Below are 26,538 nucleotides of genomic sequence, written 5' to 3'. Positions count from 1 at the left end.
TAAGGAGGAAAACATAATTATTCTCTTAAGTATGTTTTTCTTTTCCTTAATATCTGAACTAGCATGTTGCATCCATCAAGGAAGGACTAACATTGAGCCCCAGTAACCAAAGCAGTGTCTGGCGCAGACTCCAAATCTTGGTTGAATAAATGAAAATCTCACTCAAACTTATTCTTTTCAATATTACTTTCTAGGGTTTTTACCATTGGATCCCAAGCATTAGAATAGACATTGCACATAGTAGGTCCTCAAAACACATTTGCTGACTGACTAACTTAGAAAAGATGCTAATAAAAATGTGATAATTGTCTTTTCTAAAGCGCAAGGGGGTAGGGGACTCATGTCATCCCCACAAGATGAATTTTGTCAGGATTTTCTTCTTTGGTGGGAAATAGGACTTTAGAACTGTTCTACTTCCTGCTGACACTCCTAATTATTGTATTTGCCAGTGTCTAACAGAACTGTGCACCTTAACAACAAAGTGATGTTAAAAAGGCCAGCAACCAGCCTGGTGCCGGGCGAGTGCCTGTGATCCCAGCTACTCCAGAAGTTGGAGTAGGAGGATTGCAAGTTCAAGGCCAGCCTCAGCAACTTAGCAAGATCCTGTCTCAAAAGAAAAAAAAAAAAATTAAAAGAGCTGGGGGTGTAGCTTGGTGGTGTAGTGTCCCTGGGTTCAATCCCCAGTGCTAAAAAAGTATTAAAATAAAGGCAAGGCACCCAGGAAACAGCAGGTTTCCAGATGTCTGTCTTGAGAAGTATTGCCCATGGAACCACAAACAAAACAGGGGTGCGATCTTCAGAGAGCCCAGGCCCAGGAACGCATGAGAAGTTTGAATAGATGCACTTTTTGAGATGCTTCAAAGAATCTGCTGGGAATAACCAGAACCCCAGACCTACTTGCATCAGTCTCTCAGCAAGTTTCTAACAGAAATTTAAAATGCCATTGAGCAAATAACCTTAAATTAAATCAGAGCCATGTGGAAACTTCCTGTCCTCAGGGTGATAAGGGATAGAAAGGACCTCATCTTGAGTATTGACAAATAAGTATATTTCTGCCACACTGTCTGGAGGCCGGAGTGTCACCCCTCAAGAGTTGAAGCCAGGAAAAGAGAAATCGGCACCATATTAGGAAATCCACCCAAGACCCAGTTGCACTATTTAAGTATGAATAATCCCCACAGGAGCAGAGCCCATCTGGAAACCTGTTGAAAACAAACCACAAAGGGACACAGGAAAGTGACAAAGGAGAGAGAGGATGTGCAATAGAACTGCAGCCAGTGGCATGAGACCAGAGCCCCCAAATGCAGTATTTGCATCTGTCCTCTCTTACAGTCTTAAGTAATGAACGACCCACACACCAGCTAAGCATTAAGGACCTTCCCCGCAGGCTGGCATCTAAACTCTGAAGCTGATATAATTTGATCATAAAACTCCTCCTTAGACCCAAAGCAAAGGAATTGTTTAGTAAATCACAATTGATGATTATGAATTAATATTATTATACCATGAATGACTGTAAATCCGGTTACAAATATAAAAATATACACTTAGGTAGAAAAAGGAGCCTATGGAATAGTATTCATACTCAGCACTCCCACCTTTATGGAAACAATTGTATCTACAGTGAATAAGAAGAAAGAAAGAAGCAAAACCAAAAATTGTTTCTGTATCGGGTTTGAACCCTAACTATATCCCCAGGGATCAGAGCATCAGGGATGGGTGGGGGGAGGGTCTTCTAAAACACTTCCCATGGCACTTCTTACTCCACGGTAAGAGAAACATAGTTGTAGACAGACAGACAATTGCAGGCTGCGGTTGTCGAGGCATATAGAGCACGGACCAGCACGGGCCACCCACCGCCCCAATGACGTCACCACCGTCTCCAATTCTGAGACAAAAGAAAATCAAAACTCAAGGGAATGTGGCTCAGGAGATCCCAGGCGTGTGGCCAAGGAATTGCTACTGGGAAGCAGAAGGGCTCCTTCTCCTTACTGGTGGTGGGGTTGTTCTCGGAGACCCCGGTGTCCTCTTGGTCTGTGGACGGTTGTGAAGTGGGCAGGTGGGTGTGGAAGATAGTGTAACCCCCTGAAGTGCTCCTTTCGCTGGAGGAGCCGCTGCTCATGTCCTCGTCGATAGGTTGGCTGGGGTTGATGTCTTCCTCATGCGTCCTGTATTCGCCTTTCTTGCTGTAGCGGGTCCCGTCGCGGTTGACAATGGCTTGGGAGAGAGAAGGGCTCTTTGAGAACTTCACAGCTGACATTTTTTGAGTCTTGAAGAAAGACTGAATTGTCATATAGCACAGTGGCTCTGAAACTCTTCTTTAGTAGGAAGGATACCTTTCTATCTAGTGAGGAGACATGGGGGGTTGCACCCAGAAAGTACATTCTTCTCTGCTCTCCCTGCACCCCATCCCACACAGCCTGGAAATGAGCAGGAGAAAGAAGAGGTTCTGGGGAACCCTCATATTTGAATCTCAGCTTCACGTAGCTCTGGATGAGGCACAATTGTGAGCTTAAGGTCCTCATTTCTAAAGCAAACGCAATGTCACCTTCTGGATAGAATTATCACGAGCCTTATGACATTGTGAGTAAAGCATTCAGCACAGTATTCAAAATAAATGAATGCTCTATAAATGATAATTCCCTACCTGGTTCCTGACTCTGCCTTCTGAAGGACGAGTAAAGTGTGTTGTTACTAACTCTATCCATTTCCAGAAAAGATTTGAAATAGCAGACCAGGAACCTCCACAAGGAAGGCATGGTTGCAGACCCATGAAGGAACAGATTTTCTTTCTAAAGGGCAAATTTTGTCAGTTGAAGCAAACCTCCACTCTAAGCTAGGAAATCAGTGTGTCTAAATATTGACAGAGGCTCTGCCATCCTCTGTGAAATTTGACCTTGATGTTAACAAACACGGATGTACATAAAGATCTAAATCTTTGGCTTAAACAAGTAAATGGCTAGAATGGACTAGAGGGGGGAAAAGTTCAGATGAATTTATTCATTGTTCCTGCTTAAAATATTTGCTGCCTTCAAGTCTGGGCCACTCACTACATGCATGTGCATTTAGCAGAAATTATTTTCTGCTGAATTGCATCAGTGCGACTGAAGTTTCCTTTTGTCCACTATCTAGCTTGCTCAAGTGGAACTATGAAAAAAAAAAAACACAAATGAAAAAAAAAATTCCCAAATCTCAGTCTCCCTGATAATCTCTGTAGATGATCTGAGGAAATATGAAGACCATCTAAGGCCATTTTCTGTTACTGTAACAAGATACTTCAGAACAGGTAATTTGTAAAGAATAGAAGATTATTTGGCTCACAGTTCTAAAGGCTAGGAAGTCCATGTTCATGAATATGAACATGGTTCACAGCATCTTGTGAGGGGCTTCTTCTTGTATCCTAATATGGCAGAGGGTATTACCCAGTAATGATTCAGAGCAAGTGTGCTAGTTCAGGTCTCTCTTCCTGTTCTTATAAAACTATCGAGGCATTACTTTCATGGGGGCCCCCTTCTCTTGACCCCCTCCATCTAATCCTAATTATTTCTCAAAGACCCCATCTCCAAAAACCATTAACATACAAATTTGGGGGTTGTTTCTCACATGTGAACTTTTGAGGGGACATATTCAAATACACCACTGATCAAACGTGTACAAATCTGGGCTTTGAAAGGGATCTATGGGAATCAAGGTATTTATTGTGCATTTACCATGGACCAGGCACACAGTAAATGTATTTCTTAAGTTTTATGACAATCCTTTCATGTCATTCAATTATACATAAGAGAAAATTGAGGCTCAGAAAAAGTAAGGCATTCTCTATTGTCAGCCAGGTGGTTAAGGAAGTAAGATGTCAAACTGGCCCAACTGATCTAACACATCTCACATTGTACTATTGCTGTGTGAGGCCACCCTTCCTGCAGCAAGGCACAGGCCAAGGACAGATTCTTTACATAACAGGGGAGGCTGAATTTGTATGGTCCAGGAAGATACCCATCACCCATCACTACTACCACCAAGCCCAAGCCCCGTGGCTCTGAGCAAGCAGAAAGCAGATTTCCTCAACACTGGGCTACTTACCAAAGAAATGAATCCCAGGTACAGTATGATCAGGGTTAATAGGTTGAGATATTAAAAAGTTCTGGTTAAGATTTTTTTTTTTTTTTTTGCTTTTAAAAGTCCCATATACATACTTCTGCAGATAATCAAGATGATTGGGAGTGGGCATGGTATAAATGATGCCACAACACATATCAGGAAGTTTTAACACTTTATAATTATCTTTCAAAACTTGAGTGATAGCAAACATAAAATTTACATTTGGAGCCCGAATGCCCCTATCCCTGACACTTCTTAATCCTTCTTTATAGGAGAAGGATTCGGGTGTCAGCAGCTGGAACTTTAAAATATTATTTAATGTTACTTATGTTTAAATTTATTTTTAAGGTTATCTTCTATTTATGACAAGTGGGGTGGGTTTTCCATTTGCTATCTAGCTTTTATTCTTTTTAAATAAATAAATTTATTTTTAAATGATTAAATACAAATATATTTTAAGTATAAGAGAATAGGTCAAATAAATTAAAAATATATATATGTCAGGTAAAGTGAGAGTGCTGTGTAGTACTTAGAGATATGCATCCAGAATGTGAAAGTGGTTTCCAAATGACTGAAGATTGAGGAACACTGCTTCAGGATAAACCAAAAGGGGAAGAAACCCTGAATCAGAGCCAACCTTCCCCAGCCCTAGGGAAATGACTAATATTCTATTCAAATATAAACTATAGAGAACACACCGGATGCCCTTCCCAAGAAAGAGAAAACTCAAGATGAGAAGAGAGAGACTTACTTATGGTAACTATGCCATCAAACGAATTGGGCAGGTCTGTGACTGATGTACAATCTTCTTTGTCGAGTGGAGCTGGGAGGTGGGGGGAAAAAAAGCATAAGAATTCTAAAAAGTCACTAGCAAAATTGACTCAATTTCTATAAGTTAGTAAGGATGGGATTTTATCAAATTTATCCCAAGTGATTTTCTTTTCATGAAACTTGGTATTTTGCTAGAAAGTTCTCTGCCCTTTGTGGTGCATTTTCCATTTTTGTTTAATTTCATAAGGTCCTGGAAACTTATTACCTCTCTCCAACAATTTTATTCATTAAAAAATCTGTGTTTTCTGTATCAGCCACTATGGAAGGCTGAGGGTTTAATTGAGAACAAGATAGACATGGGTCCTTCTCTAGTGATATATATACTAAAGAAGATTTTTAAATTTTTTTACTGTAAAAGTAATGTAGGATCCTGTAAAAAAAAAATTAAAAAACAAAGAAACATATAAAGTATCGTGAGAAAATTATTTGTAATCCCAGGAACCAATAGAAATGATGGAAAAACATGGCAGACACACGGTTAGCATGAACACCATGTTGATCTGCAGATTAAAATAGTCAATAAGGAAAATGCCTGATCAAAATATTTTAAAACCAATTAATTTATAGTCTTGGTATTAATTGTTATTAATATACTAATTACTTTATTAATTAAGTACTTTATTACTTCATTAATTTAACTGGTCTTCCTAAGTACCTAATCGGTATAGACTGCGTCTCAGCTGAGGTCGGCCATCTTGGACATAGGCACCCAGAATAACTCTTATGAATATTGTCTTGGCATATCTCATCATGGGCACCACTGGATTCTTTTTCTTTTGTTCTCCATTTATCTTCTCCTTTCCTAACCCTTCTTCAAGATTTCTGGGCTGTCTGATCATCCACAGATGTTGCTGGGAAACCCCCTGAACAGCACTGTTTGAAACCTTTGGAAAACAGGCATTGGAGTTCTACCTGCATGCCTTCCCTGGAGTCCTATAAGCAGGCTGCAGAGAGCCTAACCCACCATCCCACTCAGGCATGCCATACCTTGTATTGGGCCCTAAAAACTCAGAGTTTTGAACTGGTTTTGCTGTTAAAGGAAGCTTGGATTTACTTGTGCATTACAGTTTTCGTAATGTGTGTGTGTGTGTGTGTGTATGTGTGTGTGTGTGTTTGAGCATACATGCATTTGCTTAAATGTGATATGGCAGTATATCTGTATGGTTGGTTTCTTCTGGAGTGCTTCTTGACAAACAGGAAGTGAAAGGGAGAGAGGAAGGGATGCATGCATGCATGCATTTGTGCATGGAGGAATGGCGGTAGACAGACTGCTGTCACAAGGAGAGCTGCTATCACAAGCATTTTAAGTATCTTGCCATAAGTTGTTGGATACTCAGCATTAGGCAAAACAAGAGTTGGACTATACAGGAGTTGGTTGCTTCCCAGTACCTCTGACATCTTTTTCCCACAAGTAAAGGGAATATCTTTTACCTGACCATATCTTTGGTCTCATCGTGAAAATTACTAGCAGATTCTTCAAAGGGAAAGGTCACCTCCTTGGTAGGGTCATTCCTTACCAACTAATCTAAACCAGCCTTTCGTCACTTCCACACACCCCAATGTGTATCATCTTGCTTTAATTTATTCTTGTTCACCATTGTCTAAAATTATCTCTCTCATTGTACCTGATAGCAGTCCATGGTGGATCTTACCATGACCCCTATCTCCTGCTACCACTACCCATAGGAATTTATAAGCTCCAAAAGATGACTAGTAAGTGGCGGGGGGCATCGCTGCAGATGGAACCCAGGGTCTCATACATGTTAGGTAAGTACTTTACCACTGAGCCACACTCCCATCCTGAGGAATAATCGTATCTGTCTTGGCCACAATAGTTATGTGTGATGGGAACAGAAAAGCACTTAATAAATTTTTGATCAATTAATAAAAAAGGCAAAAAACACCAATATAATTTCCCAAAGATCCATTCTCCCAGGAAGCATACCAAAGATGGTAACTCCCCCAAATGGTTTGCAAATATGAGCAGGTCAAGCAGCATGTAGATATACTCTGAATGGTATGCCATAAGAAATGTTAAAGGAAATTACAGGTACAGGTGTTCATTAATTATTTGTCAGTATTTGCTTGACACTTCTATGCCAAGTCATTAAAAAAATATATGGAGATAAAAGAACAAATGAACACATTTCTGTCCCTTTTCCTGATCAACTCACAAGATTATAGGAGAAGATAGTACTATTTCTTTAGCTCTTTACAATATTAAAAAAAATCCTCCCAAATTTTCTTATTTGAAAATACGATCATGTAGCCAACTTGGGCGATTTGTGGGGCTTCCATTCTGTTTATCTTGGAGATGCTGCCAGAGAATGGTCCCATCTTTGGGATGATTTTGGTATTTGTATGCTGCAGATGCCCAGAAATGGGTTTTGGATTATGGATGTTTTATGCCAGGGATGCAGCATCCTCCCCTCAATTCAGACACAATGGCAGATGAGAAGAGCACACTGAGAATCTCCAAGAGATACATTGAAATGGGATGGGGCATGGCAAGAACACTAACCATTCTGTGAATGGTGACAGCGTGTGCTCACATAGACCCCCTTCATGCTCCACTTCACCTGAACTTTGATAAAAGAACATCAACTCTAGCAAGTATACTGTGATGGCTGGTGACCTAAATTTCCAATTAATACATTCATGCTCCCATGTCAGATCATGGGACCTCATTAGACAGCTTTTCATTCTGCTTAATGAGCTCTGCTCGGCTGGGAGAGTTAGCCGCTGAGGTGTCCCTGAGCCCAGGGATTTGTCAGACACTAAGGTGGGCTTCCTGGTGGGCTGTGTTTTCAGAAACTTAGGCTCCATTGCATGAAAAGGGCCAAGAGAAACATGACAGAAATACAGCCTCTGATTCCTATCCCCACTCTCTCAAGCAGTACTGAGTACAGACAGCTGATCAATAAATATTCTCTTTAAACTTAAAACTTAGAAGCCTATCAACACTGAGTCGGTTGGGCTGTGGATGTAGCTCAGTGGTTGAGTGTTTGCTTGGCATGAGCCAAGCCCTGGGTTCAATCCCCAATACTGCAAAAAGCAAAACCACATTGAGTTAATTAGGAAAATAGAGAAAAAGAAAACCATTACTTCTAATTTTGCTCCTTTAATAGAGCCATTTGGGTATGAAATACATCTCTAGTATAAAGTTTTTCAAGTAAATTAACAAAGCCCTCTCTAAGGAGAGAAAAGTTAATCAATGCTATTGACCCTGGCTTTGGGAATGAACCCAATATCATGGGCAAAATTAAAGGCAAGGAGAAAAGCCTCATCCATCTCTGCCTACAGGGCTTTGATTCCAGACCCAGAAAATAGCATAAGCTTTTGCCTTTTTGAATGAAGAGTCTCAATACCTTAACCAAGATGACATGGACTTGTAAAACAGGCAAGAGAAAATGAGAACACAACTACATACTTCACTAAATATATGTCCTGGTCACAGCAAGGAGAAGCAGCAAGCAGTGCCCAGAGGCTTGGAGTCTACAGGCCCATGCCAGCCCTTGCACCTGACCAGTCCCTTTATCTCACTTCTCATGCCAAGATGGATCAAGCAGTCCCCAAGTTGGCTGGGCATGGAGCTCCTGTTTATCCCCATGTGGTTGCGTTCATTAGGATAGCCTTAGACATTCCAGGCATGGGCCACATACTGTCTAGCCTCCATTGGACTTTTCCCCTTTTGATCAAACTCTTTTTGGATCCTCTATCCATGCAACAGAGAGGAGTCAATGTTCTACAGCTTTCTTCTCATCGTTTTGAGTGTCTCTCCATAGTTGTAGTAACCTATATTGTAGTCGTAGTAACCTATATAGGCAGAATTCACCAACTTCACATACTCTGTTTTTACTATCCACTCTGTATTTTTTCCTTTCCCCTAAATTCTAGATTTCCTCTCTGAATTCTCATGCAGCCTGATTCCAGCCCCTGATGCAACCCCACAATGACTGCAATGTCCCTTAAAATTTCATGCAGATTTTATAAACTACCATAGATAATATCTATATTTTTTTTCATATAGTTAATGTTTTAAGTCACTTTAGAGCTAGCTAATTTAGCATCCCCCTTCTCACCTTTAAGGAAAAGTGACACTTCATGAAGATGTGTCATGTTTACCTCAAAGCTTCACCTTTTCCTTTAATGCAGCTTCAAACCTTCAGGTGGAACAGAAGGCTCAGTTTGAGAAGTCAGACTTCTGATTGTTGGCATTGAAATATTTGTCATTTATGGAAATGATCCTTCTCAAAAGAACCTGAAGACTCATAGTACATAGAATTGTTTGATTTTTCTGGGGCTTGAATTAGATGTGTGAGCATGAATTTCTGGGCTAGGGGTTGGAAGAGTTGCATAGGTGGGGAGCCATCCAGCATCTACACCTTCATTTAACTTTCTTATTCTCTAGTTGTGTAGTTGTGTCAACTGTTGGTAAGTGACATTCAAGAAGGTGGATGGTCAATCATGCACTCTCTTAGCTTCTTCTCAGTCCCATATATAATAAATATTCTCAGCTAAACCATTTGGCTTGCACCCCACTATTAGATCAATGACTTTCCCTTTATACTGAATGAATCACCCTTCGTGAGCTGGCCCCTGCCGACCCCTCTGACTGTATTCCCTGGCATTCACCCTTCTGAACACTGGACTTTAGCCACCTTGGCCTCCTCTATGTCCTTGGAACAGGACAGGATGCTCCTGCATACCTGGCTTTGCACTGGCTGCCCCTTCTGCTAATGGCTTCATGCATCACTTTGATCAGGGCTCCTAAATGCGCCTACTCGGTAAAAAAAAAAAAAAAAAAAAAAAAGCATTCCTATCACTTTTTAACCTTTTCTTTTACTTTGCTTTCTTTTTGAGCACTTACAGCATTCTGCGTTCATAGTAAGTATTTAATATTTATGTGTTCATTATTTGCCTCCCCAACTTAGCACCTTCTCTCTGCTGTAGAGATACTCAGTGAGCGCCTGCTGTCTGATAGAAGCTACATAAATCCCCATAGATGGTAACACTGAACTGCTGTCATCCAACCATGCTGCCAAAGGCCACACAGAGACGGTGCACGTAGAACCAACCTGAAGCGTTGAAGCAATACGTGTCGTAGTGGGAGGTGTTGGAGGTGAGGATGTACACTCCTGTGTTGTTTGCTGCACAGATGGCGTTGGGATGGATCCGGGGAATCACCACGTGGCCTTGTATGAACCCGTACCTGCCACGGAAAAGCAAGAGGTTACTGACCTGCATGGCTGCCGTGGGAATTTCATAATATCCCATCAAATGACATTTAATGCAGTGTAGCATTTCTTTCAATTCAACCCTAGGGATGTTAGAGGTTTCAACAACTGAGTTATGTGAAATCCCATAATAACATCACATGAGAGTAAAAGAGATCAACCAGACTAACAGAAACAAAGTTATCTTATTTACAGATCCATGAACAGCCTTTACTTTTTCCCTCCCTCCCTCCCTCCCTTCCTTCCTTCCTTCCTTCCTTCCTTCCTTCCTTCCTTTCTTTTTTTCTTTCTTCTTCTTTTTTTTTTGGTACCAGGGATTGAACCCAGGGATGCTTTATCACTGAGCCACATCCCCAGCCCTTTTATAAATTTTATTTAAACACAGGGTCTCCCTGAGTTGCTTAGGGCCTCGCTAAATTGCTGACACTGGCTTTGAACTCACAATCCTTCTGCCTCAGCCTCCTGAGCCGCTGAGATTACAGGCATGTGCACTGTCCCCAGCTATTTTTCTTTCCAAATAAATAAAATTCATGAAAGAAAAAAAAAAAAAACAGTAGTTCCAAACAAAACTTGTGGTCAACCATGTCAAGTTGGTTGGAACAAGCAGAAGGAAACTGAGTCCCAGAAAAGTGATGAGAGATTCACTCTGGCACTCGAGGACCATTATATTTTCCAGAAAAGACCTAAAAAGACCACTCCTATGATACAGAAAGGGTTGGCTCTTCATTTCAGGGCACAGATTTCATATCTGCCTTATTTCCTGTCCACCACTCTTCTTTCCCAGCTTGACCTTATCCTGAGTCCCTCACTTCACACTCCATTATTCTGAACATGAACCCTTGTTCATATGCCAGTTGCATAGCATGTTTGGTCTCCTGAGGATCCTGTGCACAATTCCATTGCCAGTGGAAATAAATTGACCATCATTAAAATGAGAGAAAGAGCAATTACGGAAGTAGGTAGCAATGGCTCATTTAGTTAGAGAACATTTCAGACACAGCAAAGGGGTGGTGGTGGGAGGGGATGTTTAACCCTTCTCCCCCTTCCAAGGTGTCTCTGGAAGCATGCTATGTGTCACTGGAGGCCTTTCATTACAGCGTGCAGTGCCCAGCCTCTTCCAGTAACATGCTAGTGGCTACATACTCATGACACAAGTTTTTTTTTTTCCCCCAAATAGCAAATGACTCAAAAAATGAGAACATGCCATTTTCAAGGGAGGGGGTGATGGCAGCGGGAGGGCAGAGAGGGAGAAGCTAAATCCAGCAGGTTTCTGAAAATGCAGCGCTGACTAAAGGGCTCTCTGCAGAACCTTTAATCTCTCCTGCCAGGGGCAACAGCCCAGAGTGCGTGGCCCTGCAAGATCCATGGAAATGTGTGTGAGTTGGAAGTTTCTAAGCATACAGAGCTCATTATGTCTATGTTGCAACGATAGCAAGCATGACTAATTCCTCCTCTGAACCAACAGACTGATTTTCCCAAAGTTTTCTTAGCTGGGGAGGGGGAGTGTCACAATTAAATGTTAATAGGTTTGCATGTATCTGAGTGTTGCTACTGATCAGGGCAGGGCAAGTGAAAGAAGAGTAGCTGCTGAGGTTTTATTCTCACCCGTGAGACTCTGCTATCTGTCCTGTGGCAGGTGTCTGATTCAGAGCTGAGTGAAATTATGGAAAGGAGTTTTGCAACACTTAATACCAGTGATGGGTGAAATGATCTAGTTCTTTGGCTTGGTTTTACTTTTTTCTTTTTGCTAAATAATACTCCTTGGTGAACCTACCTCCTCACCTCACCCTACCGCATCATGTCACATTGACAAGGAAGTACAACGCTAATGTTCTAGAATACACACTTGCTTTGTAAATTATTACTGATATTTCCTAATATCATGTTGTCTGTGATTTTTTTTTTTTTTTTGGTACTGGGGATTGAATTCAGCGGTGCTTAACCACTGAGTCACATCCCCAGTCCTTTTTGTATTTTATTTAGAGACAGGGTCTCACTATATTGATTAAGTTGCTGATGCTGACTTTGAACTTGCAATCCTCCTGCCTTAGCCTCCTGAGCTGCTGGGATTACAGGCATGCACCATCATGCCCGGCTGTCTGTGATTTTTATGTGGTGCACTATATACAAGCTGAGGATATTAAAATTGATGTGTGTGTGTGTGTGTGTGTGTGTGTGTGTGTGTGTGTGATGCACAAGGAGGAAAGAAATGGTGTGTGATGCACAAGAAGGAAAGAAATGTTCAGCAAATCAGTACAGCATACTTAACTCCCCTCTTCCCCTCAGGAAAGCTTGAAAACTAAAATCTTGTCCCGGGCTCAGACTAAGCAGACCAAATCCTGACTCCTGCGCAAGCTGAGTGATTCAGGAAAAGCTGCGGAATTTACCTAAGCCTCAGTTCTTTATTCATAAAGCAGGGTAGTAAAATCAATCCACAGCATGGTTTAAAGACTAAGTGGAAGATATAGCAGGGCTCCCAGCACCTCAGCACTCCCTGATGGCCCTGACGAGATCTCCTCTTGGTTTCAGCATATGAGACCACCTCTCCGTCTCTCAAAAGACTTGTCTGTATTTCACAGTCAAAGTGCCACTTACTAAATCCACTTTCTTAGTCTAGTGGCCTAGTCAAGGCCAAATTTAAACAATTAACCTTGGGTATCCAATAAATGGATTTGCTAATGGGTCTTCTTTCATCTCAGTTTCCGTAGGTACAGGAGAAATCTTCCTCTCTCTGCTCCTTCTACATTCTCCAGACTTAGCTCTATATAGACACAGAGATGTCAAATACATCTGCTCTTTGTTTCAGAGTGTTACTGCTTGAGAGTACTTTCTTCCCTGATGCAAATGTTCTGCATATAATTTGTGTCATTCAATACAACAACCACTGGCCATTTGTGGCTAGTTGAGCTTTTGAAATGTAGCCAGAGTCACTCAAGTTTTCATATTTTTTTTTAAATTTTAATTAATATAAGTAGAAATCAGCACATGTGGCTAATGGCTACCATATGAGTACCATCATAGACTAAAGATTTTCCCCTTCCATTTTAGGAAAAGAATCTCAGCTACCTCTCATGAGGTGAATGCATGACTGTACCCAAGGGCAGGGGACAGCAGCATTTAACTTACACTTACCAGTTTTCATAAAAAGTGCTGCAGCTTGACTTTGCAAAAGCAGCCTGTGTGTATGTGTGTGCATTGAAGAGAAAGGGGACCCACTTTTCCGGAACCACAAGCTAGAGTGGAAACTTCAGAGGGTTTACTAACACTACTCTGACCTCTTGTAGTGAAATTAAACCAAACCAGGCACTCCGCTGTGGTTGTCACCATGGCTTACTCTTTGCGTGCAACCTTGACATAATAATTTAAAAAATAAGGCCCCTGGCCATTGTGATTACCTTAGAACAAACGAACGAACTGATTTGAGGAAAGCTCTCCAGAGCACTGGGGTCCCTGAGGCATATATTGATGTATCTTAATGGAACATGTGCTGAACTATTTCATGGCTATTTATCGACTTTCTCAAATGAAAGCAACATAAACACACACACACACACACACACACACACACACGTTTGCAAAACACGCTTTGGGCCAAGTCTGCAGGGCCAAGACTCAACCAGCCACCTATTTATTTTAAACACTGTTATTTGGTTTATGTTTTCTTGTGGTTCCGACAATGATATTGCATGCTTCTTCAAAGCCAGGAGAGCGCTGTGGAAGCACATTACCCAAGAGGATTCCAACCGATATGACCCTTCACGTCTTCCTCAGGCCTCCCTCTCTATGACTCACAAAAGTGCCTTTAGCTGACTTGAAATTCCAGTTGTCAGGCTGGTTTCACATGGACTTGGCCAAATTAATAGGTGGGGCTGACTGGTTAGGTAATAATCCATTCAGCTGCCGGGGAGGGGCCTTCAGTTCTAAGCCTGGTCCCCTGGACCCAGACCACTGGCTTTCCCAGTGGTGGGTGCTGGTCCCTTACCTGCAGGTCTCAAATCCCTTGGCTAGAGCCTGTTGCATCTGGGCCATGGTGGGCAGGGTACTGTTGAAAGCCTTGCAGAGGTCAGGTGCCTCCGTCCGAGAGATGCTGTAGCGACCGTTCTTCTCCACATGGAATACACCTGCGTAGCGGCAGGTTATATTCAGATCTGTGGGATGAAACAGAAACGTCAGCTCTTTTGCAGACAGACTTTGCATCATTTTAGGGAAGACTCAGGAAATATTCAAATAAACATCTCTACTGACCAGAGCCTTCAAGATTCACTCAGGCACATCAAAACAACATTCCATAAGCTCAAATTTGAGATGAGACATGGTAAATAAAGCACATCATGCTACGATCCCCATGGGTTACTACACAAAAGAGTTTTTTTTTTTTTTTTCAAAAGCATCTGATTTAAAGTAACAAAAAAACTCATGGAAACCTTCCAAAATTGAAGACAATAATGAAGAAAAACAAGAGTACCACTGAGAAAGCCAGAGCCTTTTGCTGAATGTTCCTCCAGTTTGTTTACTGAACACACACCCCACATGGAACACCTCTGCGTATGTATATGTACACACATAGGGCTGCATAGTGGAAATAGTACCAGATACACAGTCCTATATTTGGGAATCTTGTTTCACCTTAACCTTCAGAGCATTATTCCACACTCGAGAATGATTGCCTCCTCACCCATAACCTCCAATACCTTCTGGCTGTACCCGGAACAAAGGTCCTCATCATGGTAAGACCAAAGCCCTCTGGCTCCTGTCTCCTTCTCCAGCCTCAACATGGTTTGCTCTGCTCTAAGCAAAAAGCTTTCCATCAATTCCCTCAGGTACTTTGGCTCCTTAAAACACACACCTGCTTCCCCTCTGCCCGGAATGTTCCATCCTCAGTGATTCACATGGGTGGTTCATGTTCATCATTCAGAATTTCAACTTTATGACCCCTTCCTTTGGAGTCCTTCCCTGATCACTCGTACCAGCCCCCAGCTTCTCCCTCTCCTTCCGCTGGCTTTTGGGGTCTGCATAAGAACATGCTCCTCCATTTGGACATTTGGCTCTTTGTCTGCCTGAAGTGACAGTCTGAAAAGCAAAGGCCTTTCACTTGTTGGCAGCTGTATCTCTAGCATCTGTAACAGTGCCCCACAGAGAGCAGAGGCTCCTCAACTGTCTGTCAAATGAATGAACGACTCCTTGAAATTTCCTCAAAAACACATCTGTAATGTAGCGACAGATCCATGGCCTGCTATTTGTTCCCAAGAATTAATGGCATGGAAGCTCAACTGCTCTCCAGTGGGTAAATGACTATTTAACACGAAGAAATCTGTGAGTTTTTGTAGATATTACTCTGAAATCTCAGTTGGGAGCTGGAAATCATCCTGGTTCTGCATGATTCTGTGTGTAACAATCTCAAAAGACTTCAAAGGCCTTAACTGAAAACTCATTACTCTTTTGGAAGTCTATTATCCCCAATCTGCACGTGAGTAAATTCCACCCAGAAAAATGAAGTCATTGGAATTGGCCTGGTGAGGTTCCATTCCTTCTGAGTGCTTCCTTGAGACTCAGGGCCAGTCCTTCTCTAGGAGACAATGGACAAACGCCCAGGTGCCACGTAGGGCAGCATTCTGTTAGTTAAGACATAGAATGACAAGTTGGTTTCAAGCCAGACTCCAGGCTTTTCCTTTGGGCAAGTCCAAAGAAAGTTGGGAAAATTCTACTTATTTATCAATAAGAAAATTGAGGTTCAGATAAATGAGTTGCCTAATAAAATGAATATTTCCCTCTAGAATCATAGGCTTCTCCTGAATCCCAGTTGCTTTATCCTGCCTTTCTGAGCTGACAGCTGTGGGAGAGATGTTTCACAGCAGTATCCTTAGGTACCCAGCTCCTTTGGGGCTGTGTTGCCTCAACTTCAACAGAACTCTGAGAGGTGAGTTTTATGTATAGGTGAAGAAACCAAAGCTCAAAAAAATTGAACAGCTTCCCCAAATCACCCAGCTACTAAATGTTAGAGCTAGAAAACAATCCCAGGTGTGTTTAGCACCAAATGCATGCTTTGAACTGCTTTGTGGGGGTCCTTTTATGTCACTAGAGCAGCTATAGGAAAGGGAGAGGCACACGTGAATGGTTGCTTCATGATGAGAAGGATAGGGTCATTCTTATGGAGTTGCACAGGTGACAACCAACTGCTCTCCCCTGCTAGAGCCTAAAGGAGGTTCCAAACTCTAGAAATCAGTGTTCAGCAAATAAAAAAAACAGGAGAAATATTAAAATTATACATTATCTTCCCTTATTCTGAAAATAGTAAAAGAAATAAGAAGTGGCACTTGAAAAGACATAAGCCAACGTCAACTGTGTTTTCTTTTGTTTGTGTCATTAGGAAGTGGGTGCTTAAAGGAAAAAACATCAGGGCTGGGGTTGTGGCTCAGTGGTAGAGCGCTCACCTAGCAGGTGCGAGACCTTGAGTTCGATCCTTAGCACCACATAAAAAAATAAACGAATAAATAAAATAAAGATATTGTGTCCAACTACAACTAAAAAATAAATATTTTTTTAAAAAAACATCAGAATCAGCGAAATACAAAATATGCTCTTGTGCAGAGTGTTCCTTATCAGGTCTGATGGGTCCTCCCAGACCACTCCTGCAACACTTGGCTCATGAGGCAATGAGAATGAGGAGGAAGGAAACACACAGGCCCTTTTGAAATACTATTTGTTTTTACTGACATTTTCACCTTGAGTCTCAGTTGGCCAATCTCACAAAGGGAACCTGTCACTCTGTAACCTTTCCGGGGCCTTTCCTTGTCCAGCATGCAAAAGAAAAACAAAACATCCCAATCAGCTTCTTGGAGGGGAGGCTGCCAGGGGAGGCCTCCATCAGATGCCAGGAAAGACAAACTACCTGCTCCTGGCCCAGGTCGCTGCTGTCACTCCCAGGTTAAAAATAAAGTCTGAGGCTAGACAGTGGTTTGGAACCGAATGGCAATTTCTTGCTTATCAAAATCAATTCTAGCTTGCCACCTGGCAGACAGAAGATGTGAATGTAAGAGAAATCAATGCAGGCTGAGATTTTTGAGTAAAATCCCTTGAGCTCCATGTACAGCACCCAATGTAACTTTACAGTCAGTACCGTCATGCACTGGGTAAGCATGCTGATATGTGTGTAAGCTAGTAGTAGGCTTGTGGCCAGCAGAGACAGGATGAAACAGAGAACCTCAACCTTCAATTCTGCAAGACTCTGAGGCTTAAACAGGGCCTGATACATTGTAGGTATCCATACAGAGATACTGAATCAAGGAAGAAATTCTTGGCAAAGTGAAAATCCCACAGCTTGCATTTATGTTAACTCACCAGAAGTTTCAACTCCTAACTCTAATGGCATTCAAACCTTTAGGAATTGTAAAAAGGAAGTCAACTGTCATGAACATTCACAGTCCTTTTCCTGTAAGTCCCTCTTGCCTTAAAAAGGGACCAAGCCTTCGGGGCTGTGTATCACACAAGCCCTGACAATTTATGAAGATGTTCCAACAGGCTTCTTTAACACTTATGAAAACCCAAATTATCACCCTAAAGGATGTTCACAATACCAACAGCAATAATCATAGATAATACTTATTATTCAGTTATTACATACATACCAGGCACTTTTGTGAGCATTTTACAAGTACTAATTCATTTTATCCTTAAACAACCCTATGAGGTGGTCTATATTTTCATCATCACTTTTCAGATACAGAAACTAAGGCACAGAGCAAGGAAGCTATTTTTAAAAAAAGAAAAAAAAAACCTTAAGTTTACAGAGGTAATAAGAGTAGAGCCAAGACCAACCCTAACCAGCCTGAGCTCCAGGTGCCCACAAACTTTGCCACTGTCCACTCCTCTAACCTTGAGCTAGGCCATTTTTTTTTAACTTATAACCTCATCAAGGCATAGCTGACAATAGTCCCAAGACTTAAGTAGCATTAAAGTAAGGGTAACATTTGAGCCTCATGGACCACAGAACATCTCTGGATAGGGTGACAGTGTCCACAGCAATGGTGCTGCCCATGCTGCCAACATGGCAGGAAGGACTCCTGAGATATTTTCAGGTGTCTTCTGGGAAACAAAGAGTGGATTCAGGATCCACTCTGACTCGAGAAGTGAATATTAAGTGGCTGATTGCATCTCTCCAACAAGCCTCTGCAACTGGGAATAAAGTTAGGTTTTCCATTGAACCCTCTAGTCTCCAATAAATCTTTTGTATCATGTAAGGAATAAACTGTCCCAAGCCCCTCTTCCCCCCAAACACACACACACACTCTGAGAGATGGAATAGGCCCAGTGGAAAACATTGACTCTTTGAGGCCACTTTCAGATTCAGAGGGAAGGCTCCACAATGACACCCAACCTGCAGAATGCTCATTACAAGGAGCCTCATCCACCCAGGTGGGCTTGAGACCTGTCAGGAAGACCAGGGAAGGAGCTCTTCCAGAGAGAATCCACAGCCTATAGAGCCCAATTCCAGCCCTGAGCCCACTGAGGGTTCATGGTTCAGCTTACTTGGGACCCGGCCAAAGCTGCTTTGGGCTCAGATCTTTCCTTCGCAGCTGGTTTGTTACTTAATGCCTCAGATGCTCAGCCTCTTCTTTGATGGGATGACAATACCAACCTCTCAGTGTTTGAGGGACTATTTTGTGACACATGTTAAACACTTGATATGGGGCTTGGCACTTAATAAACAGAGCCAATGGATATTGCAACTTATTATCTGCCTTAAGTACTTTAGCTAACTCAAATATCATAAAAATTCTATGAGGTAGGCACTACTCTCAAATCCATTTTTAGGAAAGGAGGAAATTGAGCCCCAAAGTGGTAAAGTAAATCATCCAAAGTCATCCAAGTGGGAGGGCTGGAACTCTATCCTGGCTCCTGTTTAAATTTATCATCACTTGATAAGCCACAGATGACCGGTAACACCACTAATCTTATCCATAGCTTCCCCTAAGCTTCAGAACAAGAAAAATAAATCTCACTAATAAAATCACCCACACACATTTCAAAACTTTGCCTACATTGTGGAGCCTGTGAGAAATAAGCTTCTTGGTCCCGTCCAGTCATTTCCCAAGTGGTAGAAAATCACAAGCAACATCTTCAAGGAGGAAATTATTGTGTAATTTTCACTCAGGTTGCTATTATCTACATCTTTCCAAACTTGCTTAAGAGGCAAGTAGAAGTATTCACACAGCTAGAGAGTGACAGAGCTGGGTGACAAGAGGTGGTCCACCTGGAATCCAGAGGCTGGTCTTCAAGGGCTCTGTGAACCCGTGGGGCTGTGTGTAAGACTGGGTGTGTGTGAACTCATGGGCACAGGTGATTTGATGGTGTACTGTCCCTGGGTCTCAGGAGTTTCTCAAAGAAGTCTATGACAGAACCCAGTAAAGAGTATAACAAATTGTTATCTTTGGTCATCAGGAATTCAAGGATTCTGGAACTTTGCAAATCCCTGCGGGCTTCACGACAGCTAGGACTCTCTCTCTCTCTTCCTACCGTTATCTACCCAGTACTCCATATAGCTGTCTGGGGCAAGCAAATGAGAACAAATGAATGAATAGATGAGTGAGTGAATGAATGAATATGAATGAATGCCCCCCCCGCCCCCACCACAAACACACAGGACAAGCAGACTTAGGAGGCAAAGAAGGATGCCCTCTGGTCCCTTCCCTACATATATCTAAACTCACTTATGGGGCTCTGATAAGAATTGCCTATTGGGCCCTAAATATGTCTTTAGTCTGAAACATTTGCTCTTTTCCTTGAAAGCAAATGTTTCCAACACCCTTTTTCAGTTCTGTAACTGGCTTTACCTGTCTGAACTTTCCAGCCATCCTCTCTACAGCTCAAGTACCATTACAGGGCCGTTGCTGAGGCCAGACCTCCCAACAAAGAGGATGTCAACAGTGCAGGCCCTATGAAGACCTCAGGAAGAAGACATGCCCCCATACTGTGCCCAAAGAGAGAAGGTGACTTCTCCAAACCTCACTTCTCTTGGTAGGATTTTTTTCTCTAAGGAGTCAACCAAATGTGCCTGGTCCCTGTCTGTCATCTCCACAGGAGGGATGAGGTAGAATTAGGTATCTTCCTCCTAATTTGGTTGTGGAATCAGCTATGTGTGTGGAGATGAGGTGTTGCTTTATCTTGAAGGTGAGAGTCAGACCCATTCTGGCGACTCAATGACTTGTCTAATTCCCACGCTCACTTATCACAGACCAGGAGTGATAACATCGGTAGGTGTAGACATTATCTATTCTGGTTTGGAAGTTTTCAACATTTTACACTAAATAACTCATTTTATTCCCAGGAAGACGCAATGGGCACTTTTATTATCCCCATTTTTCTTTTGAGTTAACCTATTCATGGAGACGTCACAAGTTAGGTCCCTGGTGGAGTCAGGTTTCAGACCAGGCTGGTCTGGCTGATCCCTTCATAAGTGTTCAATGGCAGCTCATGCATGGGACAGATTCTAAAACTAGAAGAGCCCCCACCTATTCTCCACGTGGTTTTTAAAGTGTTGGGAGGTGATCATTAAAAGAGAGCTCAAGAGAGAAAAACTTGAGCTTATTGAATATCATTTAAGAACAGAATTCCCTTGATTCTGGATCATAAGACTTCAAGGGCAGGGCCTTCGCCCAAGGGCCTGGTGAGGCATCAGTGGAAAACAACCTCACTCATGGAACATCCACCCTCTCCCAGGGGGAGAAGTTCTACAGTCCTAATGTTCACTGGCTTTCCCGACAGTAAGTCAGCTACCTTGCTCTGTTCCTGCCCTTTGGCCTTCCCATGGTGTCTTTGGGAATTGAGAGTCCAATCCTAGCTACAGCCCTCAAGCCACTTGCCATTTACAGCCTAAGTGCTCTAGTCACAGTCAGGCAGAGCTATGGGGAGAGGACCTTGGGATTCAGAGTGAGCCCAGCACTGGGTTGCCACACCATGTTACCCTTTTTGAGATGTCGACTGCCCAACCCAAAGGTCTAGACAGATCAAGTTTAGGCTCCAGGCTGATGGAGCTGGAACCTGGCACCCAACTTTAGGCTGACTGCATCCAACTTGATGGGACTCCTGGGAGTCAAGCTACACCAACCTTTTGGGCAGTGGCAGCCCCAGGCACTGGTGAGCTCGCCACATTTCTCACTTTTATAGGAGGGATCATTAAAAAGCCAGGATTCCGTTTCTGTCTTCTGATTTGTGGAGCTTGTGTCCAAAATGGAAGATGATGCAACTCAGAAACCTAAGTGAGCTGATTCTGACTTGAAGTGGGGAGGGAAAGGGCCAAATATGTTTTAAAGCATTATTGCTACTTAGATCTTCCATGTTTAGAGCCAGGAAGAACAATAGAGAGACAAGAGAAAATTAAATCAAGAATGACTGAGCATGGTTTCCCACACAGTTATGAGAAAAGCAGAACCTCAGGGGACCATAACTGCAGATTCCTGACTCCTCGTCCAGGGCTCTTGCCACCAAAATCTCTGTTATAAGAGGTTCGAGCAAGCTGATCCCAATAAAGCCACAGCCCTGCTGTCTTAACAGGACATGAAGAAGTCTTTCTGTTCTTCATCCGTTTGATGTCTTCAAAGTCCAGAAGTCTCCCTCTGGGAATCTTGTGACTCTTTCGAGCTATTACAGCCCCTGCTGCCACCCAGGCCTGCCAGTCCAGGAGGCTGGCAGCCTTTCTGCTGCCCCCATGCCACTTGCTCCCATCTCCTGACGCCCATGTGATGGGCACTTAGTGAAAGGAGATATTGTTCAGCATCTGTTTCCAAATGAGGCCAAAATCACACTTGGTGGCCGAGTCGCCTTTGGCTGTCCAGACCATGAGTCTCGAGTGATTCAGTCTCTCCCGGAATTGCCCTGGAGGTGGATGAGGGTTTAATGAGCAGAGAAAACAGTCATACACAATCATACCAGGGGAATTTCCTCCAGAATGTGTTCTGGGTTGCTTTCAACTGAGCCATTCATCTCCTGGTACTCAGAGAAGAAAGTTGCCCCAACTTCTTGGCTAAAGCCCCAGGTCTCTTGGCCTCTTGTCTGTGGAGCATGGAAACTGTCATGGCAGCCAAATCTGAACCAGTAGAGCCCACCATATCTCCACTCTATCAGAGAACTTTACAAATGGTTATCTCAACTGTTTTCCTCTAGCTCTTCAGCCAAGGCCTCCATATAACCAACCGAACACACAATCTAGAAAAATATTGGGTTGCTTTCCTCGCCTCAAGTGCAATTATGGGACTTGGATACTGAAAGCCTGCTGAGGCCCCCACTCCTGAGCCTGAGTCCACAGTCTTCCTGACAAAGGACATTACATGCCCTGAATGGTTGCCTCCATGCACAAGAATTCTGTAAGGCTAAGTGGTCCTTACAGAGCAAATTTCCAGGAAGACAGATGACGGAAAGAAACCACAGTGTGTACCTTGTGTGTCGCCATGGCAATCAGGAAATCCACTGTCGTCAAAAACCTTTGTTTTCTTCTTTTTTGGATCTTATTGATTTAGCAAATTGACTAGCACAAACCCAGGATGTGGTCAATAATCTCAGAAGGCATCTCAGGGACCACATAGGGGTTTTCCTGTTCTACATAGAAAAAGGATCGTTCCCCTTTTTTATAATTATATTTTTTTTCTGGGTAGTTACAGTGACTGCCACATCATCTAATTTGTACCCAGTTTCTTTTCAGGTCTGCAGCCAGAACTTTAAAGAAATAGTTAACTTTAGATGGAGAGAAGTACCTTGTGAGAGTTGAGAAAAAGGAGAAACTATTACTCACAGGTAATAACTGCATTTCAGGGGTGATTAGTAGGTCACCGACATGCTGATGAGCCAGGGGCTCTATCTGGGAGTAGGATGCACTGATTCTAGCCTAAATCCTGTTAATTATAAGCTACATGACCTCGAGTAACTCACAGTAGTTCCTCTGGGCACACCTAATCTTCCTGCCTCCCAGGATGAAATAAGAAGTTAGGAAATCCTTGGAGCTTGTAGGAAAAAATGGGGAGGTTAACTATGCATGCTTGGGACAGTATGAAAATCTCAGAAAGCTTCTCAAAAATCACATATGAATTGAGACCCATTAAGTCTAACCCTCTGCTGAATGGAACAGATCAAAATGTGGCAGATAGTCTTGCCATCTCGGAGTTTCCTTTGCCAATTATGAAGCACTTTCATACCCAAAAGAAGCCCTATACAATCCAGAGGGTAGAAGCAATGGACTCATTTTACAAATGGAGAAATAGGATTAGGAGACTTAACATCTTACAGAGTTTGAAGAACCCAGGTGTCAATGCGGATTCCCCAGGTCCCCTAGATTTCCCCATTACCTCCTGGGGCTGCTGCCCTTTTGCCTTGGTTTGTCCACAGGCTAAAGGCAGCAGTAACTGCACTCAGAGAGGACAGTGACAGTTTTCAGACTTTCTTCCCCTCCCCACCACGATGTATCCGGCAGAACTACATGATGTATCAGGCTGATCCACCAGCTGCTCATTCTCCCCCAGTGCCCACATTACCCACCAAGGTCTGGCTATTCCCTAGGAGGCAACACGGACCAATCTAGAAATCAGTGCAGTAGGGACCAACCATAGCCATGATGATGATTATCAGGAAGTCCTGCAATGCACCAGGAGGGTCAGTCACCCATGTCATGGCTATGAAAAGAGATGGTCAAGCAATTTGCACAGGGTTCTATGGTCAAAGGTAGCAGCTCTCAGGAAATGCATCCTGCAAACATGCTGTGGGGGTGATGTAGGCTTAGCATTTTATTTTTATATTTTTCCTTACCATATCAGCATAAAAATTCTTTGCAACTTACGGTTATAAAGATAAAGATTATCCTTCGTTCACTGGGCAGAGAGGAGAGAGCCAAGTCTGAATTTCCAATCTACTCTATGGGGACTGGACCTGGGTGAACAGTGGGCTTGACAAGATTTATAGAACCAGAAACTCAACTAAGCCATTTTGTCCTTTAAGACAGAGCCACACCAGTGGAGGGGAGAAAGGCCACCCCTAGTTCCCACAGGGCCCTGCTTTATCACACAGTCCACAGCATCTCCAATCTTGATTGTCTTTCCTCTTGCCTTTCTTTTAGTCTCTTTTCCAGTGAGAAAGAGAGGATTCTGGAATGTATGGAGCTGCTCCTGTGTGGCAATGTGGTCCAGGTGTCTAACCAGATGTTATTCCACATAATTCTCAGAGCAGCCTTGAGAGACCCAATTATCATTCCCACTTCACAGACGAACTGAGTGAGGTTCACAGCACAACTGGATCCCACTAGGAAAGTGGCCAAAGGCAGGAGTCAGACTCCAAGAACGACACACCATCTCTGACAGGAGTCAGTCAAGACTTGGTTCATCAAAGCCATAGCTGTCTGCTTGGCAAGCACAGAAGCTCACACTGGGGACTTGAAATCCAAGAGAACTACAGGGCAGAGGGTATGGTTGGGACACTGGGGTCCTGACAGCTCCTACAGTGAGCCCCTGGCTGGGTTTCTCAGTCACATTAACACTAACGGAGCATCAACTATGCATCGAGCTCTCGGCAAGGGATACCACATATTATCTAACTCAAACCCCAAAATAGTTATATGAAGTAAACACAATTCTATCACTAATTCTTTTTTACAGGTAACAAAACTGAGGCTGAGAGAGGCTAAGAAAACTGTCCAAAGTTGCACTGTAAGGGATCAGGGACTCCTCCCTTCCTTTTTAGCCACCACATGTCAACACCTCTATTAACTGCTGTAGTTTGAACAGTGTTGAGTTAATATTCCAATAACAGACAATACAACTGATTACTACCTTCTCCTTCCAGTGGGTAGCTAAGGGACCAAAAGAGATAGGGAGACTTTCCTAGAAAATGTCAGCCCTGCACTGGGACTTGAGGCCTGTGCCCAAATAGGGTTGACTCTCTAGGGACCTAGATTCTTATCTTGATGAATGGATTGGATTTCTGTCTGGCTGGGGTAGTGGACCAGTCAACGGCTCTGCTCTTCTCATGACAGTCAGGATCTAGTTCAGATATTCCTCAGACTGATGCTTTGTAAGCCTCTACCCCCCAACTCCATCACTTCAACTCATAGGTAGGACAATGTCAGTCATTCTCCATTGGGTACTAGATGCCTATCATCCAAGTGGCCTCTTTTCCTGTCACTCAAAAAGGCTCATCCTAACACAAGTGAGTTGATACACTTTTATAGAAATAACCATGATTTCGTTTCAGGTTTATAAGAAAACTAAGTCATTCATAAACCTTGACACTGGGTTGCCAATAGGACTTTATCTATAGTTTACTGATAACCAATTCTGAGTTACAGATGGGAGAACAAAATTCATGTTTGGGGGTTATCCCTTTTCCTCTTCAATTATGTCAATGGGGAAGTGATGTGGCTACAAAAATATTTATTTGACTTGCAACAACGGCGCATTTCAAGTGGCTAAGTGGAGTTCTAGATTTTCATTGATTCTGAACTTGGAAGCTCAGAAAGTGCCAGGTGATATTTTAATAACCCAATCTCTCTCTTCTCATTTTCTGTCAAGTGCTTCAGTGAACAGGGAGGTGTGTGTGTGTTTGTGTGTGTGTGTGTGTGTGTGCATGCAGCACGTGTGTACATGTGTGCACACACATGAGAAGCAAGAGCTCTGTTCCCAGTGCAATGACTCTGCTGTTGCTCGTTGCTCAGATTCTTTCGAGAGATACACAAACATTTCAAAGCAGGAGAGCCTGGATTGTGGGAATAGTTCAAAAATCTGGGCCAAGAGATTTCCAGGATTAGTACAGTTCCAATCGCCCTGTGCACGAAGAGCATGTAATTCATACCTCTTCCTGAGCTTTCAATCTGGGACATCCTATCTGTAACAGCAGATGCCAGTCTCAAATGCCAAGCTTCAGAGAACTTGTTGCTGACAAGCTTTTAAATCCAGCTCTAGCTGTGGGGTTTGGACCAAAGTCTTTACCGTTTATTGCATGCTCAGCTCGAGTGGGCCAAACATAACTGCCTGATTTTAAGGAACATGACTTCAAATGATCCTTCTGTGAAGCTGTTGAAGAAAATAAGGTGTTGATTTGCCTTCAAATAAATGGCCATCGAACATGGGACCACACCCAGTAATGGCTCATTCTTTTACCACACTGGAACTGAGTTCTAGAAATCTCTGGGTGAGAAGAAATGGGCTTCTTCCTGTGAAATCTGTGCCTCCAGAAGCATCAGGAGCCCATTGGGCATGGCATAAGGTGTCAAGTCACACCATCTTCCATATGTGGGCTATGAGCCAGCTATGACCCTAGATGCTGGGGACACAGATACCATCCCTGCCCTCAAAGAGTGAGGACATAGATGGTAAACAGACAAGTGGCCAATCTGTGA

The 26,538-nt window shown here is 42.9% G+C and overlaps 1 protein-coding gene across 5 annotated transcripts in view; it reads right to left on the bottom strand.

The window, feature by feature from the left end:
* CD44 (CD44 molecule (IN blood group)) overlaps positions 1-26,538 on the bottom strand; it is an 84,449-nt gene that overhangs the window by 36,563 nt on the left and 21,348 nt on the right. For all 5 annotated transcript variants that reach the window (XM_081280097.1, XM_081280093.1, XM_081280094.1 and 2 more), the window contains exons 2-5: positions 14,149-14,314; positions 10,008-10,141; positions 4,850-4,921; positions 1,993-2,217 (exon numbers count right to left, since the gene is read on the bottom strand). In XM_081280097.1, the coding sequence (XP_081136223.1) occupies positions 1,993-2,217; positions 4,850-4,921; positions 10,008-10,141; positions 14,149-14,314 (597 nt within the window). The remainder of the gene's footprint in view (positions 1-1,992; positions 2,218-4,849; positions 4,922-10,007; positions 10,142-14,148; positions 14,315-26,538) is intronic.

The sequence above is a fragment of the Spermophilus citellus genome (assembly GCF_964194105.1).
Source record: "Spermophilus citellus genome assembly, chromosome: 2".
NCBI lineage: Eukaryota > Metazoa > Chordata > Mammalia > Rodentia > Sciuridae > Spermophilus > Spermophilus citellus.
Note: the sequence above shows the minus strand (reverse complement) of the source record. Positions and strands in the feature narration are given on the sequence as shown.